This window comes from Perca flavescens, chromosome 22, assembly GCF_004354835.1.
Source record: "Perca flavescens isolate YP-PL-M2 chromosome 22, PFLA_1.0, whole genome shotgun sequence".
Classification (NCBI taxonomy): domain Eukaryota; kingdom Metazoa; phylum Chordata; class Actinopteri; order Perciformes; family Percidae; genus Perca; species Perca flavescens.
In genome coordinates, this window is record NC_041352.1 from 17,891,055 (window position 1) to 17,914,007 (window position 22,953).

The 22,953-nt window shown below is 41.1% G+C and overlaps 1 protein-coding gene across 5 annotated transcripts in view; it reads right to left on the reverse strand.

Moving 5' to 3' along the window:
* Positions 1 to 22,953, reverse strand: part of cacnb2a (calcium channel, voltage-dependent, beta 2a) — a 72,418-nt gene that overhangs the window by 44,529 nt on the left and 4,936 nt on the right. Inside the window, exon 3 of one of the 5 annotated variants that reach the window (XM_028568782.1) lies at positions 3,026 to 3,225. The exons of 3 other annotated variants lie outside the window; for them this stretch is intronic. In XM_028568782.1, coding sequence (XP_028424583.1) covers positions 3,026 to 3,070 — 45 coding nt within the window. In that variant the 5' untranslated portion in view covers positions 3,071 to 3,225. Of the gene's footprint in view, positions 1 to 3,025; positions 3,226 to 12,492; positions 12,541 to 22,953 lie in introns of those variants that run through there. One more of the 5 variants, XM_028568781.1, reaches the window with a different exon arrangement.

Sequence of the window (22,953 nt, forward strand, 5' to 3'; positions counted from 1 at the left end):
ACTGTCCAGATTGTCATGTAATTTGGCATGGATATTCAATGTCAATGACAACTAATGATTTTGGTAACCCTCCCAGGTGTTAAAAGGTGTCTAAAAGGTCTCAATATCGTGTCGAAGCCAATCTTCCCATGAGGGAGTTATCATAGCTCTCCAACACTGTAAGTGTAGACCGACGTGAGAATAATGCAGTAGGCCTAACCAATGAAACAAATGATTTGACCATTACTTGATGGCTTCCAGAGTCAAAATATTTCTGATGACCCCCTGACCTTGCCACTAGCACCACCATCAGGCCAACATGTCTACTGGCACCATAGACCGTATAATATTAATGGACAGAAGATGTGTGATGTCACCCATTGGTTTGTGGAGATCTGCTAGGAGTTGTCAAATTTGCCGTTACGAGCGCAGCCATCCTGGTTGCGGATGTGACGATATTAGTCAAGAGGGAGGAGTGAGGGAGGAGCCCTTACACTCTACGTTACGTTACACACTTTCACTGGCAATCACATAATAGCCACGCCCTAAAACACCCCCTGCTTTATCGCTGATTTTAAATTCAACAAGACCATAATTAAAAAAAATTATCATTCTGGGTTGCAGAAGACTTAAAACTAGCGATTGAGGCGATAAACTCATTATGAAAATGTTTACTGAGGTTCAAGTGAGAAGTGGGTCACTGTCTCATAGACTTCTACAGACACCAACCTCCTTTTGCAACCGCAGGTGTCGCCCCCTGCTGGAATTCAGATTAGAATGCAGATTTAAGGCACTTCCACATTTGCAGCACTTCGCCGAACCATTGATGCTTTGTCCATTAATTATGACTGGCGGCACACAAGAAACATTAAAATCCATTGTGCAGATTTGCAATGAAACTCACATTCATGCTCCCAGGGAACACGCTTTCTTCTATAGCTCAACCCACAACTGTTAAAGCTCTATTAGCACAGAAAAATACTTTGCACACTTCTCTACAATGTGAGAAAGGGGCGTCAGAAGGGGACAAGCAGATCAAAAGTTGCAAAGAAAAACTCCCGCAGCACGCTATCTAACTTTCAAAAATATATAAAGTTTAATAGTCTGCAACGTTTTGGTACTAGACCACAACTATTAAACTTCATATATGTTTGCATGTTAGACAGTGTCCGGGAGTTTTCCTTTGCAAAGCTCTATTTGCTAAATTATCATCAGTATGTTGTTCATCAAGGGCCCTGACACACTACAACAACAACAAAGGCCAACTGATAAACTCTTGTATGGCCTCATGTCAACTTTCCCAGTAAAAGTGTACCGTGAACTCCCCACAATGACTACAAAAACCACAAAGACTATAAAAACTATGGCCAACTGACTACCAGCATGTAGTCAGTCCCATCCCCCTTTCCTTGTGTGCGAAAGGGAAATAAGTAGTTAGTTCCTAATTTAAATAAATAGTTCCATACCATTCATCATCAGTTTGAACAGTCTTGTTATTTGCATAGAAATGAAATGGTGATTTTAGATGTTATAGCCAGTTCAAACCTGGAGTAATTAGAATTAATTTCCCTGTTTAGATCCTTTGATCATGTGGACATTACAGCATCAAATCCAATTTTTTTAATTATCTACACAGTTGGTCTGATTATTTTTTATATGTTGTTATGTGTATAATAGTATGTACCCCTGTATCGACAAAAATGGTACTTTCACTTAATGACTTAAATATTTGAGAACTGAAAATTAAAGTGTTTTGTTAGCTTAAGTTTCTTTATTATTTCCCCCCCAATTAGTACACCTTGTTCCATTGTAATTATTTAAGAAAACTAAATAAAACAGAATTTACAAAAAAAAGATTAAATGCAAATCTATGCTGTAAACTGTTTTAAGACTTGCTCTGCTGATATCCGCTGGTAAGCTAAATTAATTATTAATTAAGACCGAGAGGCAGCACTAGTTGTGACATTATTTCACTAGACAATAACGTACTTTAAAGTACTCAACTTTGCAGCTCTGTGTGTGCAGGAATGATCAAGTTCATTGTGAGGACAGAGAGCTGGGCTGCAGAGAGCAGCAGCGTGACATATGCAGCATATGGGTGGGTTGAGTAAAAGTGGAGCAGTGTTTCCCTCCGGAGGAAAACACATATGTACATCTCTATTTATGCACACGTGCACACATACAATATACTGGACAAAGTTATCGCAGTGCCAAACATGAAGGCATGTTTTTGGAGAGCACAACATATGGTGTATATGGAGGAGAATTACGCCTCAGGTTTATGACACCATGACTTTGTCACTTGCACCTGACATACAGTAACTCCACCAAGAGAGATTACATAAAGAGGCAGAGCTGAGTGGCTGGAGGTCATACGACTGCAGAATCAAGAGCGAGAAAATGTTGTTAAGGTCCATAGACAGACCGAAGGTAGATTCTGGAGTCACTCCATCACATCCTCTCCTCCCTGCCCCACCCCCCCCTTCCCCAAGTAGCCGATTTCATCCTCGCAAAGCCACTCTTCCTCTAATCTCCCCTGATCCGTCTGCACTGGCAGATATCAAACTCTTGCACGAAAAAAAAAAAACAAAAAACTGGTAAAACCTGATGAAAAATACTAGTTTACCTACAGTCAGTTATTAGGAGTATAAACAAACAACTATGCATTTTCTTGGAGATTCAGCCTTACGTGTCAATAATTTCAACTCATCAACATCAGTTGCATTCCTTGTAACACAGGCAGAGTTGGCAGACTGATAACCAGATTTCATAAAGTGGGCAAGTAGTAGCTTGTAGTTATATAATACCTAAATCTCTAAGCCTCTCTTTGGAATAGCCACTGGGCACAGGAGCATCAAAAACCAATGGGAATATACTGTATAAGTCTCTACATAATCTGTTGAACCAGAAAATCTTATCAATAGTGATGCAAAAATGTTACATCGCTTTGAGTTGTTTTGAAAGGACCACAGAATAGACAGAAAAAGCCAGACACGCAGAAGGAGAAAGTAGTTCAAGAGTAGAGGACAAAACTCCACCAACACACCTCACTTACCCAGGAGACATTTTTATTCTTGGTTTGTTTGATCATGGCAACGAGAGCAGGCCGGTAACGTGGAGAGAGGAGCCCCCTCCTCAGCAGATTTCAGCCCCACAGCCTGTTGTGTGGGCAGGTCAGAGTGGGATCAAGGGTGATGGCCGGGGGCACGCCGCGCTCAGCCATAGGTCATCATCTGCCCTGTAAACCTGCGAACCCAAAACGCCTGCTCTGACTGAACCTAGCATCTGTCAACAGGATCACACCACACTTCACGTAGAAGAGGACGAATGCAAAGTTTTCTTCCCGTGGCAAAAAAAGTCAAGATCACATAATAATCATTCAGCAAAGTTAAAGTCCCTTCCTCCTGACAGCACACAGTGAACTGGTGGACTGATTATGTATTCACGCTGAGTATGAATATGAAACATCCCAGCAGGTTTAACCCCGCCCAGCCTCAGCGTGTGCCCAATCGCAGAGCAGACCTTTGTGGCCGGCTCCCGAGGGTGAGCTTATAGAAGCATTAGGATGAACATACTGATTCTCTGGAGGAGAGGACTGGGCTCTCCCCTGACTTGCTGAAACCTACAGAAACATAACAAAAAAAACAAACAGGGAGAAGCAGAGGGAAACTTTTGGTAACTGACCTCGTCTTCATCTACCGTATGTGCCTCCTTCACTCATTATCCTTCCCTTCTTCTCTGTTTCATACTGTATATTCTCCTTCCTCTCCACCTACTTAATCTCACTTTCCTTCCTCTACACTCTTTCTTCCCTCCCTCCCTCCCTCCCTCCCTCTCAGGGGTACATCTCCTCGCCCAGCTGGTACCTGTTGTCATGACACGTCTTTGCTAAGAGACGAGTGCTGTGACAGATGAAAGATGCTCAGCGAAAATGGAATTCCCTCTCTCGTTCTTTCATCGCTATTCTTTCAGTGGTGGCATTGCTCCCCGACCCAGAATTAAATCTACTCTCTAAATGTTGCCCTGACCTTCTCGCCTCTTCCTCGCATACTTAAACCCTTACTCACTTTGTCTTATCTTTCTACTCTGATTCCATCAGCTCCTCTACCTCAGCTCTACATTTGTGGCCGTCTGTTTGGCCAAGTCGATCCGGATTACTTGTAAAAGATCAGTGAAGAGTTTTAAGGCTATCTTTGCTGATTCCAGTGGATGCACTTAAGTGGAAGTGAACCACAGAGAAGATACAGATCAGCAGTTGTAAAAAAAGACTACAGGCTGTGCATCAACAACCAGAACAACCGCTGTTTACTGGTCGTGCAGCCATGATTTAACCCGCCAGTCCTCATTGATAAAGTGGCATGTGTCGCGTAACTGGCCGTTGTGAGTGCCCTCTAGCAGTCGTTTGTGAGAGCCACAAACTTAGCAGAAAAAGAAAAAAAAGAAGCTTTAAAGTAAAACATTTAGGACAGCTCAACAGTTACCCTAAAGTTAGCAAAGTTTATTCAAGATTTTGGGGCATTAGGATGCTTACACATTTCCCACCATAGGTTATGGTAGGAACATTGAATTAGGAACTGTTCATATGTAATGGCTTTTTGCTAAATTAGGTATAATATTAATGGACAGAGCATGTGTGACGTCACCCATTGGTTTGTGGAGATCTGCTATCCGTCGAGTTTGCAGTTACGGGCGCAGCCATCCTGGTTGCGGATGTGACGATTTTAGACAAAAGGGAGGAGTGAGGGAGGAGCCCTTACACTCTACGTTACGTTACACACTTTCACTGGCAATCACATCATAGCCACGCCCTAAAACACCCCCTGCTTTATCGCCGATTTTAAAATCAACAAGACCGTAATTCAAAAAATGAACAGTTTTTTATTGCAGAAGACTTAAAACTAGCGATTGAGATGATAACTTCATTATAAAAATGTTTACTGAGGTAATAAATCAAGTGAGAAGTGGGTCACTGTCTCATAGACTTCTACAGACACCGACCTCCTTTTGCAACCACAGGTGTCGCCCCCTGCTGGAATTCAGATAGAATGAAGGTTTAAGGCACTTCCACATTTGCAGCACTTCGCCGAACCGGATGCTTTGTCCGTTAATATTATACGGTCTATGGTCCTAACCTTAATTACCATGGTTACCAAACAGTTAAGATAGGATCTGCAAGTCAAGAAGTTTCCATAACACGGCCCTAGGAGTACAGGTTTCTAAAGCAAGACTTCACAGCTCCTGATCCATTTTTAACGTCTGTCGCTCTAATTAATTGTCTCTAGTATTCGTCAGCCCTCCTCTGGTGCACAAGGTTGTCTGCATCTCTCCACTGTTAATTGGCCTCAAAGAACATCTGCTCCTGTTTTAAGTGATGCTCGGTTTGGCCTGGCCGCCCTCGCTGTCTGAGGTGCCAGTTTAATGGGCATGAGCCGAGGCCACAGCTCCTGCATCTCTCTAATGATAGCTAATTGTCCATTTTGCTGCAGATTCTTTACCTTCTGTAGGTTGTTACTGAAGACACGGTGGAAAATAGAGATGCACCAATTGACCGGCTGGTGACCAGAATTGGCCGATTTTCACGTGATCGGCTCTGCAGAGCAGTCTGCTCTACTGATCTCAGGCCAATGGTCAGCTGCTCTCTCTCCCCTCTGAGGCTGAACAACTGGAACATGAAAACCGCTCTCACGCTGTGAAATATGACACCTACAGTTTATCGGAAAATACATTGGGCACACTGACTTTGATGAATTTACTGTTTATCAGACCCCAGATAAGACAAGAAGCTAATGTTAGATTAACGCTGTGGTCCCTCTGCCTCCGACGCCCCGCTGCAGGAGACGCTGTATTCCCCCGTTACGCTGTATTAACGTTACGGTTTAAAATGCTTTCCAGGTTAGTGGGGATGCATACCGCTCAAAAACAACATTAAAAACGTAGTAATCTTCCCTCAGCATTTAGTTTTGTTGCTGTGTAAAATGAGTGTAAAATACAGTGACGTTAAATCATCTGTTTCAGGTAATGCACCTAGGGTACCGTCTATTTGCTGGATTGTTCCGAGGTAACTGTCGGTAGCTAACGTTAGCAGATAAGCCCGTTGACAGCAACGTTCATATTTATGCACAATGACAAATAAAGCAAACTTGCTAAAAAAGGAACTACACTGTTTTCATACATACAGAAGTTTAGTTTGCCAAATATATCAAATTTTTTTAGTTGGATATTGGATGTGAAAAGAAGGAGATGGTTCTTCCATAACATTGCACTTTAGATGTGTGTGAATTTCCCACACCCGGAGTAATTTATATAGTTCTATTTTATCACGACCGATTATCTGTTCAAAACATGTTCTATGTTCTATGCAAAATGTTCTATTAAAGAAAAGACAGAAAATAAATATTTGTGTGTGCTGTCGAGTGGTTAGAAAAAATTTAATCGGAATCAGCTAAAATCGGTATCAGCAGGTCAAACTCAATGAAAAATCGGAATCGGCCTAGAAAATTGTAATCGGTGCATCTCTAGTGGAAAATAAAGATGGGAAAGAGGATAAGTTAAAGTATTTTATGGGGAGTTACGGTGTCAAATTGAACTAAAGTGAACCCTAAAATAAACCTTGTGTCTCATATACATCAAATACAAACAGCTCCCCCAACAGCAGAGAATCTCAAGCGATGTGTCATAGTGAAACGTAACCCTAATAAATGCAATTACTGAATAGATTGTGCCAGAAACTGCAAGCCTCACTGTAATGGATGACGGCACTCCAGGCCTCAAAAGCAGCTGCTTTCCACTGATAGCAGTCAAGCAGCCAATATGACGTGTTGGAAGAGAGAAAGGCGGCTAAAATTAACATTCACCACAGGGAGCAAATTACTTCATATGTATGGATTTCATGCAGCAGGTTGTAAAACAGCACACTGGTAAAGAGTATTCACAATATGTATTTACAGACACAAAGGGCAATACAGTACTTGCACATTTTGCCATCAGGTCAAAAGGTGTATTTTGGACTTGGATTTTGGACTGACCAAATACCTGCAAAACTAACGATATTCCCATCAGCCCTCTTGTTTGATTGAATATGTCATTTCTTGTCATGTCTATTTTGAATATTATTTAGGTTTTTAAATTCCACTACATTTTATTGTACATTGGTTTTGTTAAAATAGAATAAACATGACTTTTCATACATTTAAAAAAAACTTAACACACACGTACACACACTTACAAATGATAGGCAAAAAAAGCTGGTACAGCTGAGAGACTAAGCCAAGTATCCAATAAGCACTTTCTATTCATTATTTTTAATTTTCACCTACAGCATATTTGACAGCTGATGGTATAGGCACAGACAGAAAACGAGGGAGGAGAGAGGGTGGGGGTATGACATGCAGCGAGGGGTCTCCGGCTGGAATCAAACTGGGTATGCTGTGGTTATGTCATATGTATTTCAACCATTCGACTATGAAGACTCGCCCAATAAGGTATTTTTTCAAGCAGACAAACAAGCGGAAAGCCTAAACATAGTGATATGGTCTTTCATCGTAGCATTGTAGCAAAGTACTGTATATTTTGTAGGGAATGATCTGCATCTTTCTTCCTATGACTTCACCGTTTCCACATAAGTGAGGGGTTTAAAACTCAAGACTGTCGCAGCCCAGACGTAACAGAACCACGGTCAGTGCACACACAGTGAGCACACGGTGTCACTGACATCAGTGTTTCCAGGCATCAGTGAAGCTATACTCTACATAGGCCCTCACAGATATATATCACACTTTCCAGTCCCACGGTGAGGTAATATATTATGTAAAAGCAGTAAAAATCCACCTAAATCCGAGATTCCTAAAGGCTTCTGTGGCCAATTAGCTGCTCAGTTTCCGGACATTTCCATATTCTCTCGAAAAGTGAAAGAACGCACAACTTTTGCCAAGGAAACACTACTATGTGCTGGCCCGGCACTGCTCCCTGGGCGTGCATCCCAAAGCCTGGAAAACTGGGAATTCCAGATCACACATTCACCATGGGAGATGAGCTCACCACTAGCACACACAAGCTCAGTATTTTCTAGGAATAATTAGACTACAGTATTCTGTGTAATTCTCCAGTATCTGCCATTTCTCATTCTTTATGTGGTAGTTTTAGCACTCCCAGCAGGTCAAGTTTCCACTCATCACATGAAATATCGCAGCATCCAATTAGTGGATTGGCACAAACTTTTTTTATTTGTCCAATACTTGTTTATGTTTATTACCTGCAACATTTTTATTTATCTAAATAAATAAAGTTGCCTTGTTTGTCCTATACAGTAAGTACAGCATCACAGTTAACATGGTTGAAGACTTCTTAGTCTTGTTTTTACTGCAGCCACAAATATACTAAGATGTTTAGGGAATATACAGGGATAAATGCTTTAAATGTCAAGGACAAATTAGCACATTACAAAACCACAGATTTATAAGCCATCTGCAAAAAAAGAAAGTGTACTGTACTGCATGGTGTGCCACATACTTCCAAGTCTTTTATTCATGAGTAACTTTCATGCATTTCATTGACTCTCTGCTAAGTTCACATATAAGCACTGTCTACCACTGCTGCATCATGACAAGCAGGAAAGCCTAGCAAACAAATGTGGAAATGGAGTAGGGCCGGCTGTCTTCAATTAGCTGGAGTTTCCGTGAGGAGTGTCTGGGACTGGCCACTCAGTCCGTCAGACGGAGTCCCATCCGGCCGGGTCTCCATGCTCCACATTCCATCCAGAGCGGAATTATGTTCCGCCCCATTTCAGACGTAAAACGGTGGTTTGGTGCTCCATATTGGAAACATGTGAGAGGAGTGTCATAGAAAGAATGGCGTGTCACGTCAGCTGGGGTCCTCTCAAGGTCAGTACAGACTGTAGTTACTGGACTGGCCTCTGTGAGCTAAAACTCTGGTTTTAACAGTACTTATTAATTTCAACATGCTTAGTTTGACCACAGTAATTAAACACAAACATGTGTTGCCAGGGATACTCCACCACACTGAATGGTTTGTTTTCATGCAAACACCTTACACATGGGGCTTAGGTTGTCTGGTGTGGAGTTTCAACAGCTGGTCCTACACTAAACCAACTCATCAGTTAAATTAAAGCTTACTCAGTTGTACAGTAAATGTTGATTCAGCCTACTGCAGCCTGCAAAACCCAGGCATGCAAACAGGTCATGGGTAAAAAAGGTGAGAAGGATACGGCGGACCCCTGACCATGTAGGTGTCCAGGGGTGTGCTCCCTTGGAAGAAAGTTTTGTACATTTTAAAGTTTAACGCATCAATCTGGTGCACTTTGAGAGCAAAATGAAGAGGCTAGATCTATGTAGAATCTGTGCTCTTGTAAACAATGTTGTGTTCTTGTAAGCGATTTAACCATAAACACATTTCTGTATAGCATACATTTGAGTCATCCAAAGGCACAAGCTTTGCACACTAAATTTGGACATTTAATTTTATAAAAACTTATTACATAGAGCATCCAATCTGTACATTTAATATTAACTTTGTGAAACAAGGACCTCACTCATTCTTTGAAAAGTACACAACAGGTGTCAAATAGGGGTGCACGATTTAGAAAATGTCACGATTCAATATTGATTCTTAGGCTCAAGATTCAATTCTAAAATCGATTTTCGATTCAAAAACGATTCTTGATAAAAAAAAAGATTCACACTATGTAAATGTAGTTACTTTTCCCATATGATTGCAGTAGACATACAATTTAAAAAAAAAAAGTAAGATTTTTTTAATTAAAAAATATGAATCGTGATTTGGTATTCTATTAATCAGTTTTGAATCGGTAGAGCTTGAATCGCTATACGAATGTGAATCGATTTTTTGCACACCCCTAGTGTCAAAGGATGAAAATCTCATTCTGAAGGAAAGCATTTCATTCACACATTATTAGACTGTTCTGTGGGACACCAAAAGCAATATGATCTGCTTAAGTCCAAACCATTAGACATTATTTTTAATCTCAGTCTATAGATCCAGCAGATCAAATAAATTAACAGCTGTTGAATTAAAATAGTTTTTACTAGATGATACCTGACATCAGATCATATGGTGAAAATAAATTACAAATACTTTACTTGGGCAAAAGAGTAAAAAGGTAATCCAGCTCGCTGTCTGAAGCTAAACAGACAACTTGTCACGGTGAACAATAAGATAAATTATTTTCTAACTCTCCCTACCTCCCTTTTGACAAACGTTGCACCTTGATTTTCGACATTTCAGGTTCCTGGGCTTTGAGAAGAACATCTCTAATGCCCTATGGGCTGGAACCATTGATGGAGACCCTGCAGCCTGTTAAGGCACATTTGGAGCACACTGTCAGTACTCATATTTTCGATAAGAAGATTAACTTTATGTAGTTTGTCATGCAAGTTAGTTAACGTTTAGGGCATTGAGGGGAAGCCAAACACCGTTCATCCCACACTGCAAAGACACAAACATTGGGTTGGTAGGTCTCGGATCGAGCCTTGAACTTGACAGTGCATGTCTCCTAGCAGGTCTGTGTGTGAGCGTGCACGTGTACAGCAGAGTCAGGGTTTCTTCGTTGGTGTTTATTTGGGGTGGAGTAGGAAGCATTAGCACAGAACACAGGAGAGATCTAACAATATTTTTGATTCATTATAACTGTGGCTGGACCAGACCCCCCCCAGTCCCTTTTCAAAGGCTGCTCAAAAGAAAAACTGCCTTCTTTTGGCTGAATTTTACAAATTACAGAACTGGTGAATCACTTTCAGCCCTTAGTATCACATAATGCATTTTGCTCCTGTCAGTTGTTTAATCCAGCATTCAGGTGATCCTTGTTAACTCATAAAGCCAGGAAACTTTAACTTTGTTGTGTTTGTGACTAGGTGTGCATACTGTTCACTGGCAAATGTGTAGCAATGTGGCAATGTGTATATTAGAAAAAAAAACATTGATTAAACGATTGGGCAACTATAATGTAATAATTAATAATAAAATTGGCAAACATCCCTAGTTCCAGCCTCTAAATTGTGTGGATTTGCTGCTTTTCTTTGTCTTATTTATTGGTAAACTGAATATTTCTTTAATTTATTATTAATCAATTATCAGATAGTTGCTGATTAATCTGTAAATCAACTTACTGTTCGAGCCCTGCAGTAGCTGCACTGCATACAAGCTTTGTGTCATTGGTGAAGACTAGTGACATTTGAGCCGTAATACCCCGTAATTATGTCACATTAGAGAAGTAGGTGTTCACACTAAAATACACAGACCTCTCTATATCGACATATCACTGTTTTAGTCCATCTAAGGCTGCTGTGGCTCACTGAGCTCAAAACATTTTGTCCAATGAGCTTCTGTCTGATTTGGGGATGAGATCATAACTCATTTCTGACAAGAACTTTTTTTTTTTTTTTTTTTTTTTTTTTTTTTAAATAAATCACAGCTCATGAAAACTTTATTTCAGAGCCGTTAGGGTGTTGAAGCATTTTCTCTCTGGTGTATGGTGTATTTATGCATTTATGAGTGAGAGAGAGAGTATGTATGTGTGTGTGTGTGTGTGTGTGTGTGTGTGTGTGTGTGTGTGTGTGTGTGTGTGTGTGTGTGTGTGTGTAAAAGTGTAACATGGCCATCTAGTGGTAAAACTCCAAAACTCAATTAGGGAGGAACATCTTTATCTGCAGTACTGGAGTGTTGTGTGTATTTTTTGCCTTGCTCTATTGGTGAACAGTGTAATAGACTCTAGAAAGAAGAACATATTCCTCTTTCGCTCTTTCGTTGTGCTATACACAGGGGAGTCTACAGAAAACAACCACATCTGAATGACAGAATTATGAATGCAAAGGACGGTACAGAAAAATGCATGCATCGTTAAATTTTAAATTTCCCATCTCAAGTCATACCAGTTAGCAAAAGCACACCTCACATTTTCTTCTCACTGCATTTCATTATACCTAACAGCCACAGTGGTCTTATTCCCTTATAATAAACAGCTTTTAATTCCGGATACTAAAACACAAAGGACACATGAAATAAACCAGCAAAACCCAATAAAGTGGAGCTGTCAACCGAGCATGTGCCTGCAGCGTGAACTCTCTGTATTCAATAGCATTACAACCTCAGCTGTGCACCGAAATAAATATAAAATCAAATATTTATTGTGTCTGGCGGCATGAACAGAGCTCTGCAGAAAACTGTCAGGCGGCCAGTGCATCGGAAATATTTCAGCTAAATCCTGCAGCATTCAGGACTGGTTTAGGATAGAGATCTAGCAGTGATCAACATCGAGGGGGAGAGCTGGCAGGCATCCACTGATCCATTCGGTCTGGTGCTTCTCAGTAAAGTTGTGCATGTATTGAAACACCAATACATATAAATTATTCATACAGTAACCCATTGTGAAAAAATAATAAAGCGCATGAAGCACATTAGTCTGTTTCATCAGCTTCTCTTAATCTCTCTCATGCACACTCTCTCCTCCAATCATTGTGCAATCTGCAGCTTCAAACTCACATATGGAAGCTGTGCTCTCCGGCGATGGCCCAGCCCACAGCACGGCATGAAGGGGACCAGGGCAGGGAGGAACGAACGGCCGTCTCACAGACTCCCTGTCAGGCAGCAGCATCCGTTCAGCCTCGGTCCATGCCGGCGGGCTTGGCCCACAGGGGTGCAGACCACCAAAAGACGCAGAGGAGATGACGAGGACAGAGGAGATGCTTGACGGAGGAGTGAGCAGAGGGAGCAGAGGACTGACGTGTCCACACCAGCCCCCTACTTCTGTCCACCCACCCCCCACGTGTACGCCAAATCCCCTCAGAAACTCTCAGGATTTAAAAAGTCAGATTCTGATGCCCCCTCCTCCCCCTCTTCATCTTCTACCCATCTCCAGACTGTTGCAGCAGTGTGCCCACGAGCTGACAGTGAGGTGCATGTCTGAACCGACTGTTTACCCCACCCCGAAATCTGTAACCGCTCCAGCAAGATCCTCTGGGCTGCCAAATCCTCTGCAGTGCTGCTGTGCTGTGGCAGAGAGGTACAGTTGCAGGCTGGCACACTACTTCAGCTGCTGGTGGATTTAGACACACTCATAATCACACACAAGTTTCTTCTCAGCATGGGAAGGAGGTGGAGTTCTAAGTGTCCTTTATTGACCGCTGTCCCTTGCTTCCTAATGGAGGATGCTGCCTCTATACTCCCCGCCTCCTTTCATCCAAGGTTCAGTCTGTTTTAAAAGCTTGACACACACACTCTGGTTTTCGTCTTGACTTATTGCCTCCCATTTGATCTTCAGATTTTATTGCCTCTTCACTCTCTTCCTTTATTTTTTCCTTTGTGTTGCGCAGTCTTCATTTGCATTGCGTTATCATTTATACTTTCTCTGTGTGAGAGGTTAAGAGAAGCTGACAAAGCTACTGGTTGCTGAAGAGACTACACTGTGCTTTCATGTTAGAGAGAGAGAGAGAGAGAGAGAGAGAGAGAGAGAGAGAGAGAGAGAGAGAGAGAGAGAGAGAGAGAGAGAGAGAGAGAGAGAGAGAGAGTCTCGTGCACAGAGCCGAGCAGCAGCAAAACTAACTGCCTGTGGTGCAGAGGGAAGTCGCTCACACAGTTTGGTCATGCCGAGGGTGAGCGCAGGGCTAGCGTGATTGTTTCTTCCCTTCACGCAGCTCCACTCCACTCTTGCCCTTCTCCACTGCGTTCAGGTGATTGAGTCCAGACTGACTGGCAGCCTCACTGCTGTGTCAGCTAGAAGTGCACATATTCTCGCTCTCTGCCTCGGTGTTCAATGAAAGACACATGTGGTGGGGAGCTGCAGAGGTGAGATTCATACACACAGCATGACAGTGGACTGTTTTTTAATCCAATCTGGCAACAACGGCACACAGCATGCACGGTGGATTGAATTTCGATGTTCCAACTATGCCCTTTCGCTTTGAATTGTCTTGTCTGCAACATTTGCAAATAATTCATCAATTTAATTTGTGAATGATAGGAATTTGTAGCAATATTAAAATAACAGCAGACATTTCTTGAACGTACAGGGGTTTGAGATAGAAGTTAATCAGCAGGCATTAAAGTAAACACATCATGGCTTTTTAATGGACCCAAGCTGCATCCGTTCAGTTGGGTTGCATTCAACGTGAAGCCTAAAACTCAATTCAAAAATATTTGCATAATTTGTCTGGATGATACAAATTGGTAAAACAGCTAAAACATTAAGTAGTGAATTTCATATGGTATTTGCAATTAATGCCCGTTGAGATATTAAGATCATTGAGATGGCATGTTGAAGGTAAAAGTTGTTTTGGTTTGGTATCTCTGTGTACAAGCACTTGGCTGTGGTCCTTTTCCATAATACCCTTATGTCACCTTTTTTATCACAGCCTGATGAACAATGTGCTCCATCTTAATATTGTGCGGAGCTGACTTTGATGCTGAAGAGTCTAAATCTTGTTTCATGAAGATAAGGGTAGCTTGTCTCATCTGCTGCAACACACACTTTATCAGTGTTGTTCCTCTGTGCGAGGTGCCACACAGTGACGGTAGTTTGGCAACAGGAAAATAACAACATGATTCCTGCTGTCAGACAGAGATGTATCGGGATAAAGACAAATTCAACTGTCTGCCTCCTTACGGAGACAAAGTATCTGGTGTTGCTATATATCATATTGCACTGTAACCCATAGGTTTGATTAAGAAGACATAAGGCATTGTCAGAGGTACTAAAGAGGCACCTAAACTTAGCTAGGGTTGGGTTCCGGTGGTTGTTTTCCTAAGACAGTAAAATGGAATCTGATAAATTGCCTCAGGTGATGTCACTTGAGTCAGCGTTGGTTGCGGCTGAATACTATAGGTTTGAAATAAAAAAGATCTGTGAGTGTGGAGTTAGAAAGAAGTGAGCTTACCAGACCTCTTTAGCCGCCCCTTTACAAAAAAGGCATAATTTAATAATAGTTAATTTAAGTTTAAAAATAGCTTATCTACTTAAAGGAATATATATATATATATATATATATATATATATATATATATATATATATATATATATATATATATATATATCTATCAGGGCTCGACATTAAGGCTTGTCCGCTTGTCCGGGACAAGTGGATTTTTTGTAGGACAAGTGGAAGAGAAATTTACTTGCCCCACTGGACAAGTTAAAACTCAAAACAAAATGCCACTCATTTCGTCAATGTTACAGAATTGAAACAAATACATATTTTACCCCACAATCCCGGGCAGCGGGTCGGCGGGCCGCTAACGTTAGACCCAGCCCGCTGTTCAGCGCATTCTCCGAAAGCGAAGCAGCATGAAGGCACGGTGAGCTAGCCGGTGTTAGCTTGCTAACTCCACCTTAACGTTACCTCCTCGCCACATCGTTCACAGAAAACAAGCTGAAAACAGAAGTCACTCGTGGCGATAGCAATGTGCTTTGTGTGGATGAAGCATTATATACGTTATTATGTGCCACTCATTCCGTTTATGTTACAGATTTTACTTTACCGATTTGAAACAAATACATTAACTAACGTTAGACCCAGCAGCAGCGGGAGAGCGGACCGCTGACGTTAGACCCAGCCCACTGTTCAGCTCCTTCTCTGTAAGCGATACAGCATGAAAGCACCGCGGAACCAGCAAGCAAGGCAGCCGGTGTTAGTTAGCTAACGTTAGCATGCTAACTCCGCTTTAACGTTACCCCGTCCCCACGTCGTTCACAGAAAACGAGCCGAATAAAGCGGTCACTCGTGGCGATAGAAGTGTGCTTTGTGCGGATGAAGCATAAAGTTAATTTGACTCTTGACGGCTGGCTCTCTGCCTCGTAACGTTACTAGCTGCTCCGCTACTCGTTTGTCGCGGATTACATATCAGGTAATAATCAACTGTAAAGTAGCTACACCTTTTTAAAGGATCCCTTTTGACACCAACATTTAGTAGCAAAATCCATTGTTATGTCTACAAAATTATTTTAGATATAGTATAAGTTCAAGTCACCACTACCTCTGGTCAAAATATTGAATTAGTATCTCAATATATTGACTCAGTATCTCAGAATATAAACAAAGAATATCAAAGTAATGAGAAACTATAAAATATTGACTTAATCTCAATATATTGGCTTAGTATCGTAATATATTGACTTAGTAACTCAACATATTGGTTCAGTATCTCAATATATTGACTTAGTAACTCAGAATATCTCAATATATTGACATAGAAACTTAGAATATTGACTAGGAATCTGAAAGTAATGATAAACTTTAAAATATTCACTTAGAATCTCAATATCTTAACTTCTGCACACCGGCGTATAAAGTTTAACTTTGTATTATGAGTCTGGAGATCCTTTTTTCTTGTTGAAGGGGAAATCTATTCTTGGGACACGTTTGTTTCTACTGTTTAAACTGAATTGTATTAATGTTGATAGTGTTTGGATGCTTTCAATGGTTTCTTCAAATTCTGCATTAGCAAAACACAAAAAAAATTATAAAATGATGAATCTTTACCCGGACAAGTGACTTTTGTTCATGGACAAGTGAAACGTAAATGTACTGCCTCAAAAAGTTAATGTCAAGCCCTGATATATATATATATATATATATATATATATATATGGAAAATATGCTTTTTTGCTAAGAATTAGATGAAAAGATTAACACTACTCTTACATGTATGTCTGTGCGGTAAATATAAAGCTACAGCCAGAAGCTGGCTAGCTTTAGAAGACTGGAAACAGGTGGAAACAGCTAGCCTGGCATTGTCCAAATGTAAGCAAATCCGACTACCAGTACCTCTAAAGTTCACTAGTTAATACTTTCAATCAGTACTGAAACCAAAGGATAAAACAAGGATGCTTGTAGGCAGGTCTGGTTACCTTTGGACAGAGCTAGGCTAGCTGCCCCCCACCCCCCAAATTCACATTCCAAGGGGCTTTGAAAGGGTGCCTACCGGTATTCATTAGGAGGATTCTGGTAAAACACTAGTCTTACCTACAATGTTATGCAGCAGTTCAATGACATCTAACAGCATGTTTGAAGATATGTTATATTCAAATTGTAATATACAAGGTAATGTAATTTCCTTTTTGTAAAAAAAAGAGAAATTTTAGAGAAATAGGGCACACACACAAAAAAGGAAGATCGGTTTTTCCTAAAGATGCCTTGTTTATCCACATAACACACCTAAGGTCTTTATTTTATCACTGGAATCTTCTTTTTTAAAGTTGTACTACCATCCCATCATACATGGATCACAGTGATGTGTTGGTAAATACATGCAGCATTTCTGGACTCAAGTGGCCCTGTGCAGATGGTGCATCATGTTGAAAAGCGTTGTGCTCATCAGTTATGGTATTATTATAGTAGTAGCATACATCTCCCGCTCCGGTCTGACAGACGCTCAGCCAAACATAAATCTGGCACCGTCTTTCATCAACATTGAAGCTTCTTTAGTTCACTGCCAATAATTCACTGGCTGACATGTGTCTGCTGTGATGGAAAGGCATCATTATAAACAGAGAGAGGTGCACCTTACAGTGAGACGGGAATCCTATCTATCAGGTAATCTGTCAGAGCCTGCCCCCCTTTGAGAAGTCATCATCACTCAGTTGTTGCTGACGCCATTAAAAAATACTGCAGGAGGAGATCATGTCTACAAACTAAAATACTGCCTGTTTAATAGAAGTCCACAATGCTTTCTGGACACACCTTTAAAAAGGTAATTTACTCAAAAAACTGCATCCCTTCTTCCAGCATATCCGTTAGATTAGCACCTACACAAAACCATTGTTCACAAGCAGATAGAAACCAACTGAGATAAAGCAAGTCTCCATCGCTAGCCAGAAGACAATCTCAATCAATCACAGAGGCAGCAGACACCTAATGACGAGAGCAAACTTCCAAGGCATGAGAATGAGCTAATTAAATACATCCATATTGTGATTAAAAAAATGCAGTATTGTGAATAACTTTAGGTTTACTTTCCCAGTATATAGTTTGGATGTGTTGCACCATTTGTAGTTTATGTATGCGGTTTATGAAGAGAGCTGAAAGCATCGATAATAAATTAATCAATATCTTGATCAACAGAAAATAAATCAGCAACTTTTTTTTTTTTAACAATTCATTATTTGAATCATTTTTCAAACAAATGCCACACGTTACCAAGTTTCAGCTTGCTTGCAGTTAGCTGGAAAAAACAAGCTATTTGAAGACGTCACTTTGGACTTCAGTAAATTGTGATGTGGTTGTATGTGACATTTTAGCAACAACTGGCGACTACATCAAACCCCCAGAAGCACTCTTTGCATTTCACAGAAAGGCTTATAATCACTACTAAAATATGAGCAATAATCAGTAAAACAATCACAAAGTGTGAACGATCAGCAGCACTTCTCTTCAAATCAGTGGTTTAGAGAATGACAATAACATGCTGCATCCATCTTTATGATCTAAAACAATGTTCAATACACTACACTACATTTTGATGGACATTATTTAAATGAAAAGACTTTGATCACTCATAATAACAACAGAAAGCATTGCCCTTGTCCACTAGGGGGGTAGTGCATCAGCACTGTGACAAATTAATTTAGCCTTCGCTGTAACACAGCAGGGTGGGGTGAGTGGATTCAGGCCACTGTGAACTCAAGACATTCACTACTGTAAAACATTTTCCCTGTTTTTTTTCCTTTCTTTTTTCCACACCTGTTACTTTGCATATGTAAATCTGTGTAAAAAGAAACTTCCTGGGTGGTTTTAGTGTCAAATGTCAGGGACAAATGCTTTTTACAGAAAGAAAAAAAAAAAGATTCTGAACTCAAAAACAGACTTTGTAGCTTGATTTGGTTACTCTGGCACAGATACTGTAAATTATCACCACGTTCAATACCTGCATTCATTCCTTCTACCACTAGATGGTAGTCTGGTGCTTCTATGATGGTTGATAGAGCACCAGTGGTTTCCACATTTTAACATTTCCAGTGTTTAACCCCATGCATAATTTCTGCAGTTTGATGCCAGAAAACGCATATGGCTCCCCAGAAATATCTACTATAGGAAAGCTATGACATATGTTGCTAAAAAGTCCAGGCAAAAGGTCTGCAGGGTTAATGTTACACTCCACTTTTCCAAGATTTCCAATGACTACTCCATACCACTACAGTATGGCACGGCTATCTGTTAAAATTAAAGGGTTGCCAGATCTGATAAGTATCAGAGTCAGTAATAAGCTCTTTGCGTCACCCCTTCTCTCCATTAAGAAGAGAAAAGATTATCTAGAGGCTGATGAAAAAGAAAATTGCCCCAATCAGAGAGAGAGTGAGAAGGGGTTTCCTGCCCTCACCACACCCTCGCAGGCAGCCTTTCAACACTAAACCCATTTCCTCTGCCTGAATGTACAGACAGAGAGGGTCGAACTGCAACAATGTGCCATGGAAAGCTGCTGCAGTGGGTGGCGATACAAAGCCTGGTGCATCCACTTACATAAACAGTGTGAGTAGCAGCAGGATGTTAATTATGACATAATACTCTGCAAATTATCAATAATCACAGTTTGAATTACTGTACTGTATATTGTTTCTAATGCAGAAATAAGTCTCGTTCAAGTTAGCCCCTCCAATCTTTTTTGGTAGGTGCTTTGATATTAAATTTATTCAGTCATTTTATTACCTCCATTGTTGTTTTTCTTTGTTTCCTTAAAATGTATGCTCTTCTTTGCGTGTTATCTGTCACATTTAATACCTGGTGTCTATAACTACATTATCTCTGAGCCAGAGGGCAAACTAACATCGTAAAGTGGAACTCATCAAACTCAGCATTCATTAAACAAAAAAGGTGATGTTGGGGACCAAGAAGCTGGTTAAACATTGATCTTAACCAAAAATGGCTCAGACTGAGCTGACTGCAGAGACAAAGGATCTTGGCCTACATGTGAATCCCAAAGCCAGTTTCACCAAACTCCTACAGGCAGAGTCGCCAAGATGGAGGTTCTACCTTCACCACATGCTAGGCAAGGCAGACTGGTGGTGAGACAAAGAACTGCTTCACACCTGTGACAAAGTTGCAGTTTTCCCATTGGCTGTCGGGCCTTTGAATGCACCACCCCGCCACTAGGAGGTGGAGGAAGGATAAAAGCTGTCGGCTTTTGCGTTTCTTTGCTCTTTCCATGGTGACTAAGGTCACTACAGGAGGCACTCTAGTCCGGGCTAGCTAGCCAGCATCATCTCGCTGGTCGAGTTTTGGAGCTGGGACAACTTTATATTGGTCTGATATAAAAAGGGGATCCGAGGAAATACTGGCCGAGTATTCCCTCATCTGCAGCGGGTTTAATCAGCCTGGATTCAAGAAAAGGACGGCGTTCTGTTTCTTGCTTGTCGACCTGGATCACGTATCGTCCCCTGCTCTGGACGAAACGGATCGTTAACCTCTGGCGAGAGATTAACTGACAAACAACACACAGTAAGGCTGTACACAGTTCTGGGCAGACGTTAGAACTAGTGCGTTTTGGTTTGTTTATTAATGAGCAAAGGGTTCGCTACCGCTTGTGCCATTAATGTGATCTGATTATAATCATGTAATGGTCCATATATGATTATTAATCTGTTTTCTGTGAATGTATCAATAGATCACGATACCGTTGATTATGTTGTGTTAGGTAGCTGGGTATAACTGTAATTGCTACCTGCTAAATCACTCCTTTCACGGAGTTTAGTTACTGTCCGCGAGATAATCGCGATGAATCAGCTGTTAGCCACTGAGCTGGCCGTTATCAATATCTAAGATCAGAGTGTGTCTTTTCTTTTTCTCCTTTATTCTGTTCCTTTTACTAACACACACACACACACACACACACACACACACACACACACACACACACACACACACACACACACACACACACACACACACACCATATAAGCTAGCCACGTAGCTCCCGAGCTAACGCTGCTATCTTAACCACGTGGGGTTTGTATAGAGCTAATAGGTGACCTAGCATATGGTATAAACGCGCGTTGCCTAGCAACCCCCACCTCAGCTTCTTCAGCCCCTCTCCGTGCACCCAGCACCACTACCGCCCTCTTGAGGCTAAATAGTTTTGTGCAGCTCACAGGAGTAGCCATTTTTGTAGTTTGTAGTTTTGTGTTAGAAATTTCGACACACACACACAGCCACGTGTCCACAACACATGCTGTTTTGTTTTTGCTTTGTTTTTGGGTTGTGATACTGAAAAAGGTATAGAAGTTTATTATGGAAGGATTATTGATTAGCTACTGATAATTGTGACGTTAATAAATCTTATTATACTTAATTATGTGATTATTTGTGTACTTGTTGTAATAATTGCTGGCTAAAAAGGTCCGTGCTCGAAATCACCACTTCCTTTGTTTCCTTTTAAAGGATTTTCACAGAAATGAGACTGTTCCACAGTTTGATTATTGGTCCCTAACTTGCAGGGTGGTGGCCCATTTTGATTGTTTGTCGATTTGATAAAATTATTAATAACCATATTCCTAACTTTACTAATATTGATAAAACATCTTTTGATAATTTGCCAATGTTCAAATCTGTACCCTAAGGGAATCCAACAGTGACCAGACATTCATCATTAGAGATTCCACTTTTTGCAACAGCCTGACAGAAGAAATGACACTTGCAAAGTCTGTGTCTTTTTTTAAATCCACTACTTCGGACAAACTTTTGTAGACTTGCTTTCAAGCAGTTCTTTCCCTCGTGTTTAATCCTGTTGTTTGCTCTGAGCTTTGTTTCTCACTCTCTGTAAAGCACTTTGTTAACTGTTTTTAGAGAAGCGCTATATAAAGAAGTTTATTATTATTCAGGGTCATGGGGGGCTGGATCACTTCCCAGGATGCATTAGGCACAAGGCAAACTGTCTAAACACATTGCCAGTGTACAGATGGACAATCACTCACATTTACACCTATGGGCAGTTTTGAGTTCCCAATATACAAAATACAGCACTCAAGGCTCTATGTGGGGTGTTGTTGTTGTTGGTGGTGGTGGTGGTGTTAACAAGATATAGCGCATTAATTCATGAGCTTTAAAGCTGCTGGCAGAGGAATTTTGTAACCTTTGGACAGAGCCAGACTAGCTGTTTCCCCATTTTCAGTCTAAATGCTAAGCTAGGCTAACTGACTGCTGGCTCCAGCGTCAAACTATCCTTCGAGGCAGAAACAGATAATCTGCTTTCATCAGCCTGATGCTGAAACATCTGTTTTTCTGCCTCCTGAGAAATGGGTTGACTTAAATGTCTGGACTGTAAAAGGAAATCAATGCAGAGTGCTAAAACAATGATGTAGACTACATGATCATAATCTCAATACTATTAATTAGCATCTGTAGCTCTTCACCATGCATAAACAGCATAAACAGATGGACGATGCACTACAACTCACAAACTGTTTGGTGAGACGATGTTTGCTTACATTGCTGAACAAGACCACCTCCACATAAATAAAAATAAAGTCATCCACCCGATAATGAAGTTTGCTGACAAATCTATGACAGTTCTGCCCTTTTTCCTTCTTAATGGGAGAGCTGAGCTCCAGTTCAACACTGACCTCGCTACTCCCACGGCTGAGCGGTCTGGTCTGGCCTGTACCTCCACCCTTCCCAGCCTCCTCCATACTCCCCCGGGCATCAGGCCACAACCACAGGGAACGCCTCTCATCCTTTCTCTCTCTCAACCTACTCTCTGGCTGCCCTGTGCCCTCTATCTGTAGCAGCATGAGTAATTCTGCCTTTTAGGAGCTGTTGTGTACAGTTACTGGAAAGCCATTTTTTTTTTTAATGGCGCTTGGAGCGGCACTGGATCGATCACACAGTGACCTGTCTTAGCTGTTCTTAAGACGCCTACAGGAATTATACCAAGACTATGAGGCATTAAAACAACAGGTCAGACAGGAGGGAGAGCAAAAGGCAATATACTGTACAAAATCTGAAATCCAGTCATGCACAA